This window comes from Carica papaya, chromosome 7, assembly GCF_054855325.1.
Source record: "Carica papaya isolate Zhongbai chromosome 7, ASM5485532v1, whole genome shotgun sequence".
NCBI classification, from domain to species: domain Eukaryota; kingdom Viridiplantae; phylum Streptophyta; class Magnoliopsida; order Brassicales; family Caricaceae; genus Carica; species Carica papaya.
Window position 1 is genome coordinate 27,205,296 of NC_142315.1, and position 23,238 is coordinate 27,228,533.

General features: G+C 38.7%; 1 protein-coding gene across 1 annotated transcript; it reads left to right on the plus strand.

The window, feature by feature from the left end:
• The first annotated feature begins 1,610 nt into the window (after nt 1–1,610).
• On the plus strand, nt 1,611–7,381 carry LOC148253111 (Tetratricopeptide repeat (TPR)-like superfamily protein). The gene is made up of 2 exons (XM_088208034.1): nt 1,611–1,796; nt 5,654–7,381. Exon 2 carries the CDS (start codon nt 5,866–5,868, stop codon nt 7,261–7,263), a length of 1,398 nt encoding a protein of 465 aa, XP_088064160.1. The 5' UTR covers nt 1,611–1,796; nt 5,654–5,865; the 3' UTR covers nt 7,264–7,381.
• Nucleotides 7,382–23,238: the final 15,857 nt, after the last annotated feature.

The following is a 23,238-nucleotide window of genomic DNA, read 5'->3' on the forward strand; positions in this document are numbered from 1 at the left end:
AAGTTAAAACAAATACATAACAATTTTAATCCGCATATTGTGTGGTTAAAACTTCCAACCGAAAAATAAAAACGAAGTTAGGTTTGCAATTAAATTGGTGGAAATTACACAAAAACCAAAATGGAGTCAACATTTTGGAGGTTGGGAACTGCCACCGATTTACGTGGTCGGTCCAGCTTGATGATGACATATACGTACACTGTGATCATAAATTATTTACAATAAATATATATATATATATGATTATTCAAAGATTCAATTTAATTTTTCATTAAAGTTTTTAGCTATAACAGTTAATTTAAATTCTTTTTGTTCTGAAATTCACTATTGAATGTTTAAATTAAAACAAATAATTCCTAAAAATTACAGATTACTCTAATTATGAGTCTAGTGTAGATTATAAGTAAGATGACAAACAATATAAAGCAAAAGCAGATCACCGGCAATGGAGGGGAATATAAAATTAAATCAAAATTAATATATAATAATTCATTATTATGACGGTAGAATATTTTTATTATTATTTTTATTAAAATAAATTTAAATTATAAACTCTCGTGCGTGTTTTCATTAAAATATTAAAAGTTTTGAAACAGATTAAGTATTCGGGACGACTCCAAATTCAATATGGTTACATAAAAACTTTTTGAAGGTTCGAAATTAATTGGCAAAATCACCTTAAAGATATTTTGTTTACGTGCATTTTTTTGTTTCTTTCTTCATTTAGTTATTTTGGGGTAAGCCAAAATATTGAATCTTCAACTTGTGTTGTCTTGAATTCACAATGAAATCCCGCGTGCTCACATGCTGCTACATTTAACCAATTTGTTCCAACAACTTTTTCCCATGCCCAAATTTTTCTTTCCCATACCATGTATTTATAGATATTAAAGATAACAATTTATGAAAAAATTTCTAGGGGTATATTGTAATAATTAAGATTTACGTATTTTATTTAAAAATTAAAAATTCGAAGTTCACTGAATATATATAACTCAGTATACTATGTATATATTATAAATTGACAGTGACTTATTTATAATATTTAAATCAATTAAAACACTTAAATGTTACTAAATCATAAGAAATACTACATTGATTAAAATTACTATAACGTTAATTATTCTATCTATACTTTTACTGTTATTATCTCTGTACACTATTAAACTATTATTAGACAAAGTTATCACAATAAATAAATTACAAGTTATTAGAGAGAGAAAAATGTGTTTATTTTTCATACTGATACTCTTTTATATTTGTAATTATTATTTTCTTATTATTATTTTTTCTAATATCAAAAAAGATTCTGAAGAGACAGAAAATACACAAGTACATGTTAAAAAAATTAAAAAAATAGAAATTAATAAAATAAGAAAATTAAACAGATTTTTTTTTTTAAAAAAAAAACTCATCGAAAAATTAAATCAAAAAGAAAAAGACGAAAAGAAAAAAAAAATTTGAAGTTTTCATCCAACTCTTATTAACCCTTCAAGCTCTGATGAGGCCCAAGATAAAATATCATACAGCAAACCCAGTTTAGCCCAACAAGCTTGGCCCAGAAAGGCAAGCCCATCCCATCATTTCTAGGGGTAGAAGCTTTTCGGGTTTGAACAGGGGACTCTACTTACGGCTAGTTTCGTTTGGGAAAGAAGAAAAATTCGGGAGAAAGTTGAAGGTTAAACGAAGAGAGGAGAGAAAGAGCAGAAATTTTCCGAGGAGACAGGGAAAGCCTTTATGTTTAAATTGCACAAACTCTAGGAGAACTTTGGGGATTTACAATCTGGGTCCCTTAGGTAAAATTCGTGATCTATCATCTTAATTGATTTCGTTGTCTCAATTTTGTAAGTATGGTGCTGCAATGAAAGTGATTTTAAGCCCTAGAATTATTCCCTGTTCATATTTTATTTATACTTAACAGTTAAGGACTTGACTTTATGTACATGAACATGTTTGAAATGAATTGAGGACTTTTAAGTGGTCTGTGGGAGGTTAGATTTATTTACTGGCAAACTGAATAAGATGTGTTTTTTTAATTGGATTCATAATCTGCCAAAGGGTTGTGTTTCAGTAATAAGCTGAATGGGAAGTATTTTTGCTCATATATATATATATATATCTATCTGTTTGGGGTTAACAGTTTGGCTAGGGTGGTCCTTTACCAGAAACCTAGCTCAGGGTCCCTCATCGTTGTTAGAAATTTCACAGAGGGACCAAGTATTATTTTCTGAAATGCGAAGAATGATTTTATTCTTATGATGCCCCTACTTATAAGCATATTGGCAAGTGAATTTACAAAAGTAAAAAATCAAAAGATAATAAATAAACAATAATTTAATAAATTTAAAATTAAAATATATACTTTATATATTTGACACCATCCTGCAAGCTGACGGTGGCTTAGAATAAAGTCACAGCTTGTCCTGAAATTTGATAAACAAAGGCTTTGGAAGAGGTTTTGTGGAAATATTTGCAATTTGATCTTTGGATGAGATAATACTAACTTGAAGTTGTTTTTACGCAACTTGTTCACGAACAAAGTGGTAATCAATGTTTTCTTCATGCATGGAAGACTGGATTACAAGTTAGATGTACAACACTAGCATTTTCACATCATATGACTGGGGAAGATGGTAAGGAAATCCCAAGTTCATGAAATTGGGATTTTAGCCAAATGAGCTCAGCAGTGGCATTGGCTGCAGCGTTGAACTCACTTTCAGTTGATGATTGAGCAATGGTAGATTGCTTCTTTACTTGTCAGGAAATCAGATTTGATCCTATATAGATGGTGAAACCATTTGTAGAGTGACAACCATTAGGATACCCACTCCAGTCTACATCTAAGAAGTATTGCAAAGAGAATGATAAGGGGACAAACTGAAGACCGTAGTCTAATGTTTGCTTGACATATTGAAGAAGTCTTTTCACAGCCATCTGATGCTTTATGATTAGATTGTGCATGGACTGACAGAGTTTGTTGACCGAAAAGGCAAGGTCAGGTCAAGTGAGAGTAGCATATTGCAAAGCCCCTACAAATTGTCGATATTGTTCTGGATTAGAGAATTCTTATCCACTCATTTTTTGTGAAAGGAGTTGTGGAGGCCATGGGAGTTGAATACCCTTTTGAGTATGTTATTTTTGTCTTTTTTTTAAGCAAATCATAGAGGTACTCACGCTGAGCAAGAATGAATGCATCTTTGTAATACTGGACCTCGATGCCAAGGAAGTAGTGTGGCTTTCTTAGATGCTTGACAGCGAACTCGATCTTTAGATTGTTGATTGTTGTACTGATTGCAGCAGGTCATTTTCCTATTACAAGAATATCAACAACATAAATCAAAGTAAAGAGAATGAGTGAGTCCCGTTTTAAGATAAAAAGTGAGCTGTCAATCTTGGAGTGAAATAAAGCCAATTTTCTTTAGAAACTGATTCAAATGAGTGAACCATGCCCTTGGGGCTTGCTTGCGACTGGTAAAGTGCTTTGTGAAGACGGCAGGCATGATTAGGGAACAAAATATTAAGAAATCCAGTAAGGGTCATGTACACTTCCTTTTCTATATAGCCATGTAAAAAGCATTTGAGACATCAAGTTGTTGAATGTCCCAATGAGAAGATACTGCAATTGATATGATTAACTGAATTGTGGTGTTTTGCGTTAAATGAAATCCAGATGATAGTATTAAATGCTACAAAGTAAGACCTGTAGCCAAAGGCTTTAGTCAACAAGAAGTGTCAATTACAGAGAGGCATGAGATGACTTAGCAGACTACTTCTGTAGTGAGTTCACAGAATAAGTGAGGTGAGCTTGAGGTTGCTGTTGTCTTTGAAGGTAACTTTGAGAGTGTTGATACCATTTTCAGGATTGATCTACAGTGTTTTGATATTGCATGTCTGACACGGTCCCTTTTTTCCTGTATTCGTTAGAGTGATATAGCGAAAATTATTTCATACAAGATGAGTGCATGTTGATTTGGTGGTTATTCATATCTTAAATGGATATGTGGCAACTCTTTTCAAAGCTTTAAAATACTCTTTTCTTTTTCAGTGCTTTCGTCTCACTTGAAGGTGACAGTTTCGTTTGATGCACGTTAACTACTATGTACTAGCTATTTTAAAAATGCTATGTTGTATGGGATACTTGATTTTGGTGATGAAGAGAAAATGACAGAATGAAGGAAAGAGAAAATCATTGTGCCATATTGGCTATGGGAAGTGTAGTCTACTTCTTTATTTATTTATCTTTGATAGAAAAGAAATATTATTAAGGACAAGAAAGTCTCAAACATATTATGGAAAATGATTTTTTTAAGTTCAACAGAAACAATAACAAATCTTTACAGTATGTATCTAAATTGACGTTTGAATAATAGAGCTGTGCAGACTGACATTTTCCAAAGCTAACTGTAGAGAGGTAGAATGTGTTGAATATCATCTAAATTCTTTACTTACTCGTGTGCCTTTTGGATGTATAGTTTGTGACGTGAATTCCTAGAAATTAGTCTGATTATCTGTTTATGAACCTGCTTATTGTTTTGATGCTGACAAGAGAAGGGTGTAATAACTTTGAAACCTGTGCTTCTTTCTTTCTTGAAGCCATGGTCATCATTTACCCTAGTGTTTGATTGGAATAACAATAACAATTAGACATTAGATTCATAAGCCAGGGGCATGAACTGAATTATTAAGAATCTTACTATGGCCTGGCCTGGTTATCCACTTTTCTGGTTGTATAAGAGGTTCATTTGAAATCTGGTTACAGGATTTTTCTTTTTGCCTTTTTCGTGTTGGTCTCTTTCTTGGTTGATTAATTTATCGTTGCTCTTATAAAATTTTTAAGAAATTATAATATTTTCTGGGGCTTCTCATAGAATTAAAGGATGAGATATTGTAGCTAAGCAGTCCTCCTGATTACAATTCGTAAACTTGAGACATGTTTATTAAATGGAATGATATGAGTTGAAGCTTTATTTATTAAATTAATTTTATGTAACCAAACTCTTTTTAAACCAACTTCAGTTCTATATTTGCATTTAGTTTTTTTTTTTGCTTTTTTTAATAAAAAAACTGTCTTTTAGTCTAATAAGTTACTTTTTTGCAGTAAATGGATAGATTTTGAGTGCCTAATGTATTTTAATATTAGGGCATGTTTACCTAAAAAAATATTTCAAAAATCTTTTAGCTTATACTATTGTCTTTTGAAGTTATGCTTGTTAGTTTAATTTACACTTTTTACAATTGTGTACTATTATTTACTATATAATATCTTTTAGAATAAGAATTACAATAAAAACTTACATATAATGAATATAAATGAATGCACATGTAGTTAATAAGTTTTTATTAGCATGGAATTGAAGAAGTTCATTTGTAAATATAAAATTAAACAATTTTTTCTATAGAATTATTTTTTGTAATTTTTTAGAGAACAAAGACATAGTCATTAAGTTGCTACCTGTAACAACTTAACTGTATATGTTCATCCAAAAATATTAGTGTTATGTCATTATCTTAAAAAAGTTATCTCATAATTATAGTGTTATGTCATTATCTTAAAAAGTTATCTCATAATTAATAGAATGTAAATGTTGAAATAAATTTCGTTAAGTAAAGATCATTTGATTGAGATATAATGTCTTAATACTAAATATTGCAGGGGCAAATTTTGCAGCAGAGAACTCTACAATCTTCAACAACTTCAAATAATAGACGGCATAAGGAGAACAAGAAGCAAAATGTTCAGGGAAAAAGAAGTCTTGTCTCCTTCACATACACGGTCAACTGCAAGCTCGTGAATCACAACATATCACTCTAGTCGTGGTTAGCTATTCGCAACAAAAGGAAGAAACTTAGAGAAAGAAGGCAAGAATGGGAAAAATCCCACCATCACTACGTTCTTTGATCTCTACTGCACTCATCAGAAAACCCCCTACTTCTCTCCCACCGACTGAATATCAATCTCCTTTTCCACCCCTGCCTCGGAAGCCTCATCACGTTCCTAAAAGACCTACCAAGAAGAAATTACCTGGAAAGTCTCAAGTCAGTGACACCCTTTTCAAGACCCCTGACCTTGGAGATGCCAAAAAGCTTTTCAACTTAATTGTCACAACAAGGGGCCCTACTGATGTTAAATTCCACAATTCTATCCTTCAATCCTATGCTGCAATCTCCACCATTGATGACTCTGTCTCTCTGCTCCGCCACATGGTCAGAACCAACCCTTCCTTCTCTCCTGATCGATCAACTTATCATATTCTGCTTTCTCAGTCCAGCAAAGAACCAAACTCCTCTCTGTCCTCTGTTCACCGAATTCTCAATCTCATGGTCAATGCCGGGTTGGGCCCTGATCAGGTTACCACTGACATTGCTGTCCGGTCGCTATGCGAAGTGGATCAAGTTGATGAAGCAGTTGATTTGATAAAGGAATTGTCAGTGAAGCATTCACGACCTGACACTTATACGTATAATTTTCTTGTTAAGAAACTGTGTAAGTGCAGAGCGTTGAGTACAGTCTATGGTTTTGTTGATGAAATGCGCAGTTCTTTTGATATAAAGCCAGATCTTGTTACTTACACAATCTTGATTGATAATGTCTGTAATACAAAGAATTTGCGCGAGGCAACAAGATTAGTCGGTATGCTTAGTGATTCAGGGATTAAGCCAGATTGTTTTATGTACAATACGATTATGAAGGGTTATTGTATGTTGAATAGAGGGAGTGAGGCGATTGGCGTTTATAAGAAAATGGAGGAGGAAGGAGTGAAGCCTGACCTTGTCACTTACAATACTTTGATTTTCGGGTTGTCAAAATCTGGGAGAGTAAAGGATGCTAGGAAGTATTTGAATATTATGGTGGAATCGGGTCACTTCCCAGATGTGGTTACTTACACATCATTGATGAATGGGATGTGCAGAGAAGGGGATGCATTTGGTGCATTGTCATTGTTGGAGGAAATGGAAGCAAAGGGTTGCAGTCCGAATTCATGCACTTACAATACTTTGCTCCAGGGTTTGTGCAAGTCAAGATTGCTGGAGAAAGGGGTTGAATTGTATGAATTAATGAAATCGGCTGATATGAAGCTGGATATGGCTTCTTATGCTACATTTGTGAGAGCTCTTTGTAGAGATGGCAGAGTTGCAGAGGCATATGAAGTTTTTGATTACGCGGCCCAGAGTAAGAGTTTAACAGATGTTGCCGCTTACTCAACATTGGAGACAACATTGAAATGGTTGAAGAAAGCGAGAGTGCAAGGTCTAGCAATGTGAAAACTAGTTAAATTTTTGTTTGAGTGCATCCATTTTGCTGCAAAATGATTAATTGTTGTTACTTGAATTTCTTGGGGAAAGAAGTTAATTATCAATTGAAATGCAATGATTCAGTTTACTATTTGGCTTGCTAGGTTTTGCCTGTTTCTAATTAATTTACAGAGTAATTGAAATGGTTCAAGTGGATGTGCGAGTAAAAATCTGTTTTGATGATGGTTCAATAATGATGATATGATTTTTTCACGATTTATTTATTTACATTTTCAAATATATAATATGATTTTTTACTGGTTGAATCATAATTCTCAAGAGTACGATTTTTTTTATTTTTTCAAATTACCGATTCGGTGGTTTTATGATGGTTCGATAATTTTTTTCTTTATACCCTTAATATTTTTTTTATTTACAAAATTACCCTTCATTTTATCCCGACACTACTCTTCTTCTTCTTCACTTCTTTAGGGTCTATTCTTCTTCTTCTGAACCCGACATTAATTCAAGAAGAGCCGCACACCTCGAGCTGCAAATAGTGGTCATCTCCGGCTTCTCTTATTCGACCGAGTAACCAGACATTGATTTCTCTCTTCATTTCTCTTTTCTTTTTTTTTGTTTCTAGTTTACTCTCTCTCTCGGTATGTATTTTTCATTTGTTTGTTTTTTTTTTCGTCACCGTTTGCATCTTGTTTGATTGGTATGAGTATGTTGTGCTCAGTTTTTTTTCTATTTATTTTTTTGTATGTTGCTAATTTGACGGAGCATATGGAAGAATTGGAGTCAAGGTTTTAGTTACTTACTTTCAGTTCCTTCGTGGTCGATTGAGCGGAGATTGTCATGGAGGTGCTGGTTCCATACAGAGTATTAGGTGTCGTTCTGTTTTAGGAAGCCTGAATAGGTGAATTACGTATGTGTGTGTGGCCATCTCTATTGTGGTGTGTGTGTGGCTTGTGTTGGCCGAGATGATGAATTGAACCAGCTGACTAATGGTCAGTTGGCAGAGAGGACTGAATAATAAATTGTCCGAAGGAGAGGAGAGATCCCAGATGTATGCTGTAATTGAGGTCAGAGACATGCTGTAATTGTGTGTAGTGGCTATTGCTTATTCTAGAAACCAAACTAGCAGTTCTGTATGTGTGTGGCCACGAGATGGTCAGTGTCTACAGGAGGCTGTTGTTTGGTGTTCTGGAAAGCCATTATGGACGTCTGTATGGGTGTGTGGCCAATGGATGGTCGGTTTGTGTGTGAGGACATGCTTTGAGTATTCTGTGGTTGTGGTAGGGTATGTTGGTGTGATTGTAGATCAAGTTCTGGCATGAGAAGTGTGTGTAATGAGTGTGTATTTATGTTTTCGGACTATGTTGGTGCTCTATGGGTCGGGTACGACGTTTGGGGATAGGAAGGGAACAATTGATTAGGATGTAAATTTTGTGAAATATATACACACACAACACCATGATATTAGCTCTAGGTTCTCTTTAGCTGTAAATAAATCGAAATTGTGTTATAGATAGCTTGTTGAGCATCCAGAGTTGTATGGATAAGAACTTACATTACACGAATACTTGTTGAGGTCGTGACAAAGATTTATTTACATACATTGAGTGATGTATAACTTCGTGGTTGAGTATCAGGAAGCGACAACACCCTTGAATAGATTCTTGAGGTGTTACAGCTTTGTTTGTTATCGTCATTTGTCTTCGATCGCTAGGTTCTTTTCGCTTTACTGTTTTTGATTCTTTAACTTTTTGTTGTTTTACGTTGAGAAATTTGAAGTTTTGGTTTTTGAAATTAAAATTCGGAGATGAGTCAGAAAGGTTTAATATACAGTTTTGTTGCAAAAGGAACGGTTGTTTTAGCAGAACACACATTATATTCAGGGAATTCTTGTGTATGTGAGAACTGTGGCTCCTGTTTTGCTTCTCTGCTTTGTTATAATTTAGCTCGATTATTTTTTGATTCATTGTTGTCAGAGTCCTTTTTCTGTCTTTATTTTTTTCCTTTATTTCTCATGCTAGTGTTGTTTGAATTTGAATGCTTTCCTCATATGTAAAAACCCTACCATATGGTTAATTACCTCGTCAGTAGATACTCATTTGATATTTCATACCCATTTTCATATGGATCATACGGAACATATAGCAATGTTAGCAGGGGTTTTAGTGATGCTTGTTAGAATTTATATTCATATAATTAGAAAACTTAGATATGTACATGAATTAAGGCTTGAAGGTGAGAAAGTTCGAGCTAAGTTTATGGAAAAATTGGTATCAAGTGAGTTCTATCAGTACATTATTAGGATGACAGCTTCGTCATTTACGAAGTTATGTCATCTGCTAGTTACAGAAGGTAGACTTAGACCTACCATTCGTGTAACTGTAGAGTATTAAGTACTTAAGACACTTTACTTATTAAGACATAATTAGAGAAATCGAATCATGTCTTGGCATTTTCGACAATCAGGAGAGACGATAAGTCGTTATTTTTACAATGTCATACAATTTATAGTAGAACTGACTAATAAATTCCTTAATAAGCCTGATGGATCGCGAGTGCCATTAGAAATAGTTAACAATCCTAGATTCTTTCTATTTTTTAAGGTAAATATGTTAAAATTGTTTGATTAAATTTTTGTAAATACGTATAATTTTATTTAATTAATGATCAATTAATTTTAGGATTGTGTTGGTGCGATCGACGGAACGCACGTACGTGTCAAAGTGTCAAAAGTTGATGCTCCAAGACTCCGTGGGAGAAAAGATTTCCCCACATAATTTTTTGGTGACTTGTACATTCAACTTGACTTTTACATACGTCCTTGTTGGGTGGGAAGGGACTGCATCAGATTCGAGAGTAATGAAACATGCATTAACGAGACTTGATAATTCTCTAATAATTCCAGAAGGTGATTAAAAAGTTTGAATTTCAAAATGTAGTGTATAGGTTTCAATTTTTTTTTTTATAATTTTACATAATGTTTTCAGGTAAGTTCTACCTAGTAGATGCTTGTTTTATGTTGCGAGGTGGATTAATTACTCCATATAAGGGAGAACGGTACCACTTGAGTGAATACTTCAGGAAGCCACCACTAAATGCTTGTGAGTTATTCAATCTTCATCATTCTTCTTTATGTAATGCGATTGAACATGCCATCAGAGTTCTCAAAAAACGTTTTCCAATTATTTCAAGCGCTAATGAATCGCACTATTGGCTGAAGAATGTCAATCGCATTATATTTGCATGTTGTATTTTGCACAACTTTTTGCAGAAAGAGGATCCAAACGAAGAATTTCTAAAAAAGGTTGATAAAGAACTTACAAATGCTTCTCATGAGGAATGTATTCTATTTAGTGTTAGGGATAGCCATGAGGAAACAAGAAGGGGAGAAGCTGTTAGGGATATGATAGCAGCTGATATGTGAGTTGTTTATAATGGTTGATTGCTTTATTATATTATTTATATTGCTTAAGAATTGTATTCTTCACAACCGTTGTATTTTGTACGACATTGGGGACAGCTTGTAGCCGCACTGTGAAGCCGTGTTCGGACCCCTAAACGAGTAATGACCCCCTCACCCTATTTCCTATCACGGTATTAAAGTTTAAAAATGATAAAACGGTATTTCTTGAATCATTGAATGTGTGAAATTGCTTAAGGTCGCTAATGGAGCCTGAGTCTAGTGTGTTTGTCGGTTAACTGTTATTTGGTATATTTTACAGTTTTAAATGCAATATGAGGATTGATGTTTTCATTTTATAGTTTCGTATGCATATTTTACTACTTTATTGATTATGGGTTGAATGACTGAGATACCGATGCTGTATGTTGTCTGTTTGGCATGAATTACTGTTTTGCTTATTTAAATACGAATTGATGAAGCTGATTGAGGAAAAAGGGGAATGGAAGGTGATGTAAATTGATAATTGTGTAATGTAGTCAGCCTGACTAGATATCCTGGGAGATGGTGGACGGACCGGGTCCGTAGGGAACCCTACCGGGATTGTGGTCTCTCATACCGGACGGGGTATGGAGATCGTATGTGTTTTGGCGCCCATACCGGACGGGGTATGGGGACGGCCCGTTTCACCCTCATACCGGACGGGGTATTGAGGTTTATAGTTTTGGCGCCCATACCGGACGGGGTATGGGGACGGCCCTGGAATCTGATTACAAGTATTAAGGGTAACGGGTAGCGGGACCCCTATGGATCCCCATGGATACTAGTAGGCTGGTGAATGAGGAAAAGTGATTGTGCAATGATTGAATTGCAAAGGCGTGATAAGTATTATGTTACACAGTTTATATGATTTCATGATGATGATAATGTTATTGCTTTCGTATATTGTTTTATGAATTTCACCGAGGTAAGTGAATGGTAAAAGGTTTTATTACTGATAAATGAGTTTATTGTAAATTATGCTCCATTGGTCTTTTTGTGTTTTCTACCCACCTTTACCTCCGTGACGGTGAGATATCGTGATGTCCTTACTGGGCTAGTGTAGCTCATTCCTTATTTAATCATTTCAGATCAGGAAGACATTGTTCCCGAGCCCGTTCCGCAAGAAGACGACGAAGGGGACGCCTAAAGACTCCAAAGTCATAATTATAGCTTTACTTTCGAATTTCTCTTTTAGTTAGTCTGATCTTTTATATTTTGAGCACGTTTTTTCTGGTTTTAGTGTAAGGGATGTTAATCGAATTTTGACTTCGCTTCCGCATTGACATTTTTAATACACATATTTCATTTTAAATTTTCGGGGCCGTTACAGTATCGACCAATATCGCAACTCCGGCACGGCAGCTCCGCCGTGCTCCGGCGACGGCGCCGCCGCTTGCGGCGGCGGTTTGCCTCAGGTTGGTCGTTTTCGGCCGTTTTCGACCGAATTCGGCCACACTCGCATTGGTTTCTGTGAATAAACAAACCCACGGCCCTCGGGGGGCCAAAAAATTACGGAAAACCGAAGCTTACCGGCGGCGGTGCTCTCGGGTGCGGCGGCTCTCCGGCGAGGTTCGTCTTTTGGTGATTCAGCTCCGGTCAACCTGTAGAGAAAAGAATGGTGATCACGGTGATATAAAAATTGCATCAAACGGAGGCCGGGAAGGGCCTCATCGGAGGCAAAAACCGAAGAGGGGCGCGGCGGCGCCGCTGGCTTTTGGCCTTATTTTCCGGCCGTTTGGCCAGGATTTTGGCTTCGATTTGGCCACAGGGGAAATCAGCGTGGAAAAACGAGTCGGGGTATAAAATTTACCTCGATCGGCGGTCGGAAATCTCCCTGGTGCGGTGGCGGGCGGCGGCGGCCGGCTTCTGGTTCGTCTTCTCCGGTGAGGGCAGGCGGCTAGGGTTTTGTGGTCTGGTGTGGAGGTTCTATTTATACCTTTTTGCGTTTTGATCTTAACCGTCCATTTTGATTTAATCTGGGCCGTCTGTTTTTGATTAAATCTGGGTCGTTCGTGCGATTAAATTTGGGCCATCTGTGCGCGCGATTGATATGGGCCGTCCGATCACGCGCACGCGGATCGCCAATGTGGCCCGTCCCCGGTCGACGTGGTTTTGCCACGTGGCAGGTCCTGGTTGGCCAGGACTACTGACTGGGTCTGCTGACGTGGCGCGCATTTTTTTGTTCCCCCCTCTTTCCGGGCATTACAACTCTCCCCCCCTTAAAGAAATTTGGTCTCCAAATTTGCCTCTTATTCTTGATCGAACAGATGGGGATATTGGGCCCTAAATTCTGATTCCAGTTCCCAAGTAGCCTCCCTGGGCGTGTGGTTCTGCCACACGACCTTTACAAATGAGATTTCCCGGTTGCGGAGTATTCTGCTCTCTCGGCCCGTGATACCGACCGGTACTTCTTCATAAGACAGGTCCTCTTGGAGTGGAAGCGGTTCATGAGCCAAGACATGAGAAGGGTCCGGGTTGTACTTACGTAGCATAGATACGTGGAACACGTTATGAACCCGGGAAAGCTCAGGTGGCAGTGCAAGTCTGTAGGCAGCGGTACCAATCTTGTCTAAGATTTCAAAGGGTCCAATATATCTGGGGTTTAATTTTCCTCTCCTGCAGAACCTACTAATCCCCTTGAAAGGAGTGACCTTAAGGAACACCCGGTCGCCTTTCTCAAAAGCTAGGTCTCTCCTCCGGGTATCTGCATAACTCTTCTGTCTACTCTGCGCTGTCTGAATGTTCTTCTTGATTTTAACTATCTTGGACGTGGTCTCCTCTACCAACTCCGGGCCGAACAATCTTCTATCGCCTACTTCCTCCCAACAAATCGGTGACCTGCACGGGCGCCCGTACAGCGCCTCATATGGGGCCATGCCGATGCTTGCTTGGTAGCTGTTGTTGTAGGCAAACTCTACCAGGGGTAGATGGTCGTCCCAGTGGCCCCCGGAGTCAAGGACACAAGCTCGGAGCATATCCTCAAGCGTACGAATTGTCCTCTCTGACTGTCCATCAGTTTGGGGGTGGAAGGCAGTGCTAAGAGACAGCTTTGTTCCCATAGCTTGCTGGAAACTATTCCAAAACCGAGAAGTAAATCTGGGGTCCCTGTCGGATACCACTGTCACTGGGACTCCATGCAGTCTGACTATCTCCCGGATATACATTCTTGCCAACTTGTCCAAGGAATCAAAATTCGATTAACATCCCTTACACTAAAACCAGAAAAAACGTGCTCAAAATATAAAAGATCAGACTAACTAAAAGAGAAATTCGAAAGTAAAGCTATAATTATGACTTTGGAGTCTTTAGGCGTCCCCTTCGTCGTCTTCTTGCGGAACGGGCTCGAGAACAATATCTTCCTGATCTGAAATGATTAAATAAGGAATGAGCTACACTAGCCCAGTAAGGACATCACGATATCTCACCGTCACGGAGATAAAGGTGGGTAGAAAACACAAAAAGACCAATGGAGCATAATTTACAATAAACTCATTTATCAGTAATAAAACCTTTTACCATTCACTTACCTCGGTGAATGGTATCAGAGCCCCGGAAATTTAAAATGAAATATGTGTATTAAAAATGTCAATGCGGAAGCGAAATCAAAATTCGATTAACATCCCTTACACTAAAACCAGAAAAAACGTGCTCAAAATATAAAAGATCAGACTAACTAAAAGAGAAATTCGAAAGTAAAGCTATAATTATGACTTTGGAGTCTTTAGGCGTCCCCTTCGTCGTCTTCTTGCGGAACGGGCTCGGGAACAATGTCTTCCTGATCTGAAATGATTAAATAAAGAATGAGCTACACTAGCCCAGTAAGGACATCACGATATCTCACCGTCACGGAGGTAAAGATGGGTAGAAAACACAAAAAGACCAATGGAGCATAATTTACAATAAACTCATTTATCAATAATAAAATCTTTTACCATTCACTTACCTCGGTGAAATTCATAAAACAATATACGAAAGCAATAACATTATCATCATCATGAAATCATATAAACTGTGTAACATAATACTTATCATACCTTTGCAATTCAATCATTGCACAATCACTTTTCCTCATTCACCAGCCTACTAGTATCCATGGGGATCCATAGGGGTCCCGCTACCCGTTACCCTTAATACTTGTAATCAGATTCCAGGGCCGTCCCCATACCCCGTCCGGTATGGGCGCCAAAACTGTAAACCTCAATACCCCGTCCGGTATGAGGGTGAAACGGGCCGTCCCCATACCCCGTCCGGTATGGGCGCCAAAACACATACGATCTCCATACCCCGTCCGGTATGAGAGACCACAATCCCGGTAGGGTCCCCTACAGACCTGGTCCGTCCACCATCTCTCAGGATATCTAGTCAGGCTGACTACATTACACAATTATCAATTTACATCACCTTCCATTCCCCTTTTCCTCAATCAGCATCATCAATTCGTATTTAAATAAGCAAAACAGTAATTCATGCCAAACAGACAACATACAGCATCGGTATCTCAGTCATCCAACCCATAATCAATAAAGTAGTAAAATATGCATACGAAACTATAAAATGAAAACATCAATCCTCATATTGCATTTAAAACTGTAAAATATACCAAATAACAGTTAACCGACAAACACACTAGGCTCGGGCTCCATTAGCGACCTTAAGCAATTTTACACATTCGATGATTCAAGAAATACCGTTTTATTATTTTTTAAACTTTAATACCGTGATAGGAAATAGGGTGAGGGGTCCTTACTCGTTTAGGGGTCCGAACACAGCTTCACAGTGCGCCTACAAGCTGTCCCCAATTTTTCCTGAATTTTTTCCGGGGAACTGAAACGCACTACTGGTACCTGCACGTGTTCCAAAAAATCCCAAATTAGGTCCAGGGCCCCTTTCGGCCAATATCACAACTCTGGCACGGCGGCTTCGCCGTGCTCCGGCGTCGGCGCCGCCGCTTGCGGCGGCGGTTCGCCTCGGGTTGGCCATTTTCAGCCGAATTCGGCCACACTCGCATTGGTTTCTGTGAATAAACAAACCCACGACCCTCGGGGGGCCAAAAAATTACGAAAAACCGAAGCTTACCGGTGGCGGTGCTCTCGGGTGCGGCGGCTCTCCGACGAGGTTCGTCTTTTGGTGATTTGGCTCCGGTCAACCTGTAGAGAAAAGAATGGTGATCACGGTGATATAAAAATTGCATCAAACGGAGGCCGGGAAGGGCCTCATCGGAGGCAAAAACCGAGGAGGGGCGCGGCGGTGCTGCTGGCTTTCGGCCGAGTTTTCCAACCGTTTGGCCGGGATTTTGGCTCTGATTTGTCCATTGGGAAAATCAGCGTGGAAAAACGAGTCGGGGGTATGAAATTTACCTTGATCGGCGGTCGGAAACCTCCCCGGTGCGGCGGCGGGTGGCGGCGGCCGGCTTCTGGTTCATCTTCTCCGGCGAGGGCAGGCGGCTAGGGTTTTGTGGTCTGGTGTGGGGGTTCTATTTATACCATTTTGCCTTTTGATCTTAACCGTCCATTTTGATTTAATCTGAGCCGTCCGTTTTTGATTAAATCTGGGCCGTCCGTGCGCGCGATTGATCTGGGCCGTCCGATCGCGCGCACGCGGATCGCCAACGTGGCCCGTCCCCGGTCGACGTAGTTTTGCCACGTGGCAGTCCTTGTTGGCCAGGATTGCTGACTGGGTCTGCTGACGTGGCTGCTGACGTGGCACGCTTCCCCCCCCCCCCCCCCCCCCTCTTTCCGGGCATTACACTTTATATTTTGATGAAGTTCTGCTTATTGACAATGATAACTTTGTCCACTAGACTGATGTTAACTTTGTTCTTAATGGTAACTTTATATTTCTTAGTTTTGTGTTGCAGTGTTGTATAAAATGGATAGTAGGAATAATTCTGTAGATTGAATGGGTAACATTGTCCACTGGACTGATGCGCTGGATGATGTATTAGTAGAAACATTTTACTCTCAACATTGCTTGGGCAGCAGATCAGGTGGAACATTCACCACTCAAGCTATTGTTGTATCGTTCCAGACTTGAAATAAGCTTACCCAAAGATGCCAATTGCAAAAAAGTGAGTCCACAATCACATTAAAAATTTAAAAAGGCAATTCTCAAAATGGTATAACGTATTCAAATATGGGCTGAGTGGTTTTGCATGGAATCCGTTAACTGAAAAATTTGAAGCTGAAAAGGAGGTCTGGTAACAACTAATAAAGGTAAATCAAAAAGTAAATTATATGTTATTTGTAATACTTTATATAGTTTAAATATTAACATCATATTTTATAGTGGGCTAATCTAGAAGCTAGTGGACTTAAGAAAAAACAGGTTCGAAATTACAACAAAGTGTTGGAAATGTTTGGAAGAGATAGAACTAATGGAGTTGGTTGCGACACAACACATACCTCTCAAAGACAAATGAATATGAATGTTAATACAAATGCAACGAGAGTTGAGGATGTGATGAGTATGGGTTCCGAAAATGTCGATGTTAATATCAACGTCAATAGTGAGGAATCTTTCCATGATCGTCCAATGCCTCAAACTCCTACTTCATAATCCGAAGGTGAAACTTCAAGTTGTTCAAGACCGAGCAAATCAAGACGTTTGGGTACTATCCCAAGAAATGATTATCCGTTTAAGAAAATTGAAATGATTGTTGATGCACTCAATACTATGGTAACAACAAAACTTGTTTCATCAACTCAGTTATACGAAGAAATTGGTCGTTTGAGTCTCACTGAAGATCAAAAAATCACAAATTTATATTTATCTTTTGAAAGAATCAAACATAGTGTCTATATAACGACTCCAAAATTTCAAAAGAAATAAATCATAAATTAAGTGCGGAAGCGAAATGATTAGTTCAGGTTTATATTTCTTGCACAATAATTTAAAGTACCAAATAGTGTTATGAGAATTATATTTTTGAAGGAAATACAAAAAATTAAGAAAATAAACAGAAAATAAATAAAATTGACATCCTACTCGCAACCCTCTTGTGGATTGGGCTCTGGATCCTGGTCCTCTTGATCTGAAATGATAACATAAGGAATGAGCTACACTAGTCCAGTAAGAATATCACGCTACTCACTGACAGAAAAATGAAGATTGGTAGAAAAATCAAAACAACTAATGGAGTTCTTAATTAAACAAATTTATTTATCATAAACAAAATCTTTTACCACCTACTTACCGTAGTGAGATTTACAAAATAACTTATAGAGACAATAACATGACATAGATCATTGTTTCATATGTAATCGATTTGAATAACAATTTTATCATTTATCAGCCTACTAGTATCCATGGGGGTTTATAGAGATGTCCCCACAACGCGTGAACCTTTTCCTTTAATATTTTCAATTAACGGGTCGTCCCCATATCTTGTCCGGTATGAGCACCAAATTACTAAACCTCCATACCCCGTCCGGTATGAGGGTGAAACGGGTCGTCCCCATACCTCGTCCGGTATAAGTGCCAAATTACCAAACCTCGATACTCAGTTTGGTATGAGGCAACGTTCACGGTAAGGTTCTCTATATACCTGGTCCGTCCACCATCTCTCAGGATATCCAGTAAGGCTGTCATTTCATCCACTCACTTAATCACACAATTTTTTGTTTTCCTTTAATCTCCATTTTTCTTCATTTCAACTGTAAACACATAAAACAAACAATACATGCATTCAAAGCTATAAAATCGATCAATCAGATACTATCATGCATTCAAACCGTAAAAACAATCAGCATAAAATATAGTAGATAATTTCTGCTTCTATCTCCATTAGTAACCCGTAATTAATTATGGATATTTTCTAAATTTTACAAAATACTGTATTATTGTTAATTTGACTTCAATTCTATAACAGAAAATAGGGTGAGAGATTCTTATTCAAATTGATGCCCGAAAAACTAAGCTTGTTGACTGCATTTACTTGCGGTCCCCAGGTTCCCTGAATTTTCATTCGGTGATTAAAACGCGCAATAATTACCTATAAATATCCCACAAAATCTAAAATCAGTCTCAGGACATCTTTTTGGCCAATTTTGAAATTCTGGCACGGCGGCTCCGCCATGCTTCGGCGGCGGCGGCGGCACCGCCCACCTCGGCGATCCACCTCGGGTTAACTATTTTTTGCCATTTTCAGCCGAATTTGGTCGGTTTTGTATCAATGCTTGTGAGAAAATACGTTAATGGGTCTCGGTTGGCCTAAAAAAATAAAAAATTAAAACTCACCAGCGGCGAGGCTCTCCGATGCGACAGCTCAGCCGACTCAATTTTACGGTTGAGTGTTTTACCTTGGTCAACCGATAGAGAAGGAAACGGTGATTACAATGGTGGAAAAATTTCGCAGAATGGGAATCGGGAAGGGCCTCATCGGATGCGATTTTTAAAATTTTTTGCGACGCCGCCGCCAAGCTTTGCCTACAGTTTTCGCCTAATTGGCCAATCCTTTTGCTCCGATTTGGCCATAAGGGTGTTTAAAATTGAATTATGAGTAAAGAGGAAATTTTTACCTCTTTTGGCGGTCGGAAGTGGCTCTGGCGTGGCGGTGGGTGGCGGTAGCTTCCTTCCCGATAGCTGGGTCTTCTTCTCCGGCAGGGGAAGGAGGGGTTTGGTGGCTAGGGCTAGGGTTTGGTGTGAAGAGAGTTATTTATATCCATCTCCATTTAATATGGACTATCCATGCGTTTGATCTGGACCGTTCGATCGTAATTAATAGGGAGTGAATATGGACCGTTCATCGCGATCTAATCTGAACTGTCCGATCGTGTTTAAATAAGAAGTGGATCTGAACCGTTTATCGTGTTTAAATATGACTGTTTGATCGCTTTTGGGGAGGGAATGCATTCGGGTCGTCCGTGCGCGCGTGAGCGAATTTGGGCCATTCGATCGCGGGCATGTGGATCACCTGCGTGGCATCGCGTCAGCATCCGTTGCCACACGGCACGTTCTGGTTCATCTGGATTGCTGGCGGGGCATCCTACGTGGCACAACTTCCTTAAATTGTATTTTGATCTCTAGTTTCTGATTTTTCTTTCAAAAATAACTTCAAAACCCAAAATTTTACCAATTTTTCCCAAAATTGTTTTCAATTTCATTCTCCATCAAATTTCTTTAATTTTTACAATAAATTAAAATTGAAAACATTAAAAAATTATTTTTATAAATTAATTTAAATTACATAAAAATTAATTTGGGTATTACAACTCTCTCGCTCTTAAAAGAAATTTGATCCCCCAAATTTCTTTCTCTCACTCTCAATCAAACAGTTGAGGATATTGGGTTTTGAAGTCTAATTCTAGCTCCCATGTGGCTTCTCTTGGTGTGTGATTCTGTCATAAGACCTTAACAAATGGAATTTTTCGGTTGTGGAGTAATCTGCTCTTTCGATCTACAATACCAACCAGTACTTCCTCGTAGGATAGATCCTCTTGGAGTGAAAGAGACTCGTGGGCCAAGACATGAAAGGGGTCCGAGTTGTCCTTGCGTAATATGGGCACATGAAACACATTATGGACCTTGAAAAGTTTTGGAGGCAGGGTCAGTCTGTAGGCGGCTGTACTAATTGTCTCAGATTTCAAATGGCCCAATAAACCGGAGATTTAATTTTCCCCTCTTGCCAAACCTACTGATTATCTTGAAAGGAGTGACCTTAAGAAACACTCGATCACCTTTTCTAAATTTCAAATCTCTCCTCCGGGTGTCCACATAACTCTTCTACCTGCTTTGAGCCATCTGAATGTTCTTCTTGATTTTAACTATTTTTGGTTGTAGTCTCCTCTATAAGGTCTGGGCCGAACAGTTTTCTATCACCCACTTCTTCCCAATAAATCAGCGATCTGTATGAGCGGCCATACAATGCCTCGTACGGAGCCATGCCAATACTTGTTTGGTAGCTGTTGTTGTAGGCAAACTTTATCAGGAGTAAATGGTCATCCCAATGGCCCCGGAAATCAAGAACACAAGCTCGGAGTATATCCTCAAGTGTGCGGATCGTTCTTTCTGACTGTCCATCGGTATGAGGGTAGAATTTCCCGGTTGCAGAGTAATATGCTCTTTCAGTCTACAATACCAATCGGTACTTTCTCGTAGGACAAATCCTCTTGGAGTGAAAGAGGCTCGTGGGCCAAGACGTGAGAGGGGTCCAAGTTGTACTTGTGTAGCATGGGCACATGAAACACATTATGGACCCTGAAAAATTTTGGAAGCAGGGCTAGTCTATAGGCGGCTCTACCAATTTTGTCTAAGATTTCAAATGGCCCAATAAACTAGGAATTTAGTTTCTCCCTCTTGCCAAACCTACTGATTCCCTTGAAAGGAGTGACCTTAAGAAACACCCGATCACCTTTTTCAAATTTCAAATGTTTCCTCCGGGTGTCCACATAACTCTTCTGCCTGCTCTGAGCTGTCTGAATATTCTTTCTGATCTTAAGTATTTTGGTTGTAGTCTCCTCTATAAAGTCTAGACCGAACAGTTTTCTATCACCGATTCTTCCCAATAGATCGGTGATCTGTATGGGCGGCCATATAATGCCTCGTACGGAGTCATGCCAATACTTTCTTGATATTTGTTGTTATAAACGAACTCTATCAGGGGTAGATGATCATCCCAATAGCCCTAGAAGTCAAGAACACAAGCTCGGAGCATATTCTCAAGTGTGCGGATTATTCTTTATGACTGTTCATCGGTCTGAGGGTGGAATGCAGTACTAAGGGACAATTTCGTTCCCATTGCTTGCTGAAAGCTAGAGCAGAATCGAGAAGTGAACGTGGGGTCCCTATCGGACACTACTGTTACTAGCACTCTATGTAATCTGACTATCTCTCAAATATACATTCTTGCCAACTTGTTCAAGGGATCGGTAATCCTGATGGCCAAGAAGTGAAAATACTTGGTAAGCTGGTCAACAATTACCTAGATGGCATCATGTTCTGAGTGTATATTAAGCAATCCTGTCACGAAATCTATGGTGATATGTTCCTACTACTCTGAAATTAGTAATGGCTGAAGTAGCCCACCTGGGCGTTGATGCTCTGTCTTGACTTGCTGACATACCAAATACTTAGAAATAAAGTCAATTACATCTCTTTTCATCTCGTTCTACTAAAATCGGGGTCGCATACTTTAACACATCTTAGTGCTTCTGGGATGCATGACAAATTTTGAGATATGGGCCTCTGTCATGATGTTCCTTTTCAACTCACTGTCACCTGGAATACACACCTTATCCTAGAATATGAGCAATCTATCAGCAAAGACTCAAAATTCTAAATTAACTCCCTGTTCTGTATCTTTCTTGAGGGCTGCTAGGGTGGAATCAGCGGACTGAACTTCATTTATTATCTAGATTAACTAAGGTTGAATAGTCAGGTGACCCAAACATGTAACTTTTTTAAGGTCCTGAAGCCGTATCTGTTGTGCGGCCCCTATCTACTTGCATTATGAAACCATTAAATGAGCTAATGTACCTCTACGTTTTCTGCTGAGTGTGTCGGCTACCACGTTTCCCTTACCCAAGTGATATAAGATGTCGCAATCATAGTCATTGAGGAATTCTATCCACATTCTCTGATGCATGTTAAGATCCTTTTGAGTGAATATGTATTTCAAGCTCTTATGATCAATATAAATCTGAAAGGTCTCTCCACATAAATAATGGTCTATGACGCATGTTGAGATCTATTTGAGTGAATATGTGTTTCAAGTTCTTATGATCGGTATAGATCTGAAAGGTCTCTCCATACAAATAATGACGTCAAGTCTTCAAGGCGTTGATAATTACGGCAAGTTCTAAGTCATGGGTTGAGTAGTTTTTCTCATGACTCTTCAACTGCTTGGACTCATAGGCTATGACCTTCCCATACTGCATCAAAACATAACCCAACCCTAGGTAGGATGCATCACTGTAAACTGTATATCCACCCGATGCGCTCAGCAAGGCCAACACAGGTGCGGTAGTCAATTATTTCTTTAGTTCTCACAGTTCTCGTTCCACTCAAACTTGACGTTCTTCTTTGTGAGCCAAGTCAGAGGAGCAGCTAGGCTTGAAAACCCTTCTACAAACCTGCCATCCCCAGAAAGCTACAGATCTCCTTAACCGATGTAAATTTTTTTCAGTCGAGCACTGCTTCAACTTTTTCGGGGTTCACTAATACTCCATTCCTTGATACGATGTGTCCTATGAAGGTAGTCTGCTCAAGGCAGAATCCACACTCACTCAAGTGTATTCCTCTCTACTTTTTGAATAAACCAAGATATCATCGATGAATATAATGACAAACTGATCTAGAAATTATCTGAAACTCCTGTTTATCAAGTCCATGAAGATGACTGGAGCGTTGGTTAGTTCAAATGGTATTACCAGAAACTCATAGTGTCTGTACCGAGTTCGAAAAGTTATTTTGGGAATGTTTTATGTCATGATCTTTATCTGATGGTAACCTGAACGCAGGTCTATCTTGGAGAAGACCTGGGCACCCTGCAACTGATCAAAAAGGTCATTGATCCTAGGGAGGGGGTACCTGTTCTTGATCGTGAC

Bases quoted from the DNA above. Each gene is read 5' to 3' on its own strand.
- LOC148253111 (XM_088208034.1), top strand. From the start codon at position 5,866: ATGGGAAAAATCCCACCATCACTACGTTCTTTGATCTCTACTGCACTC.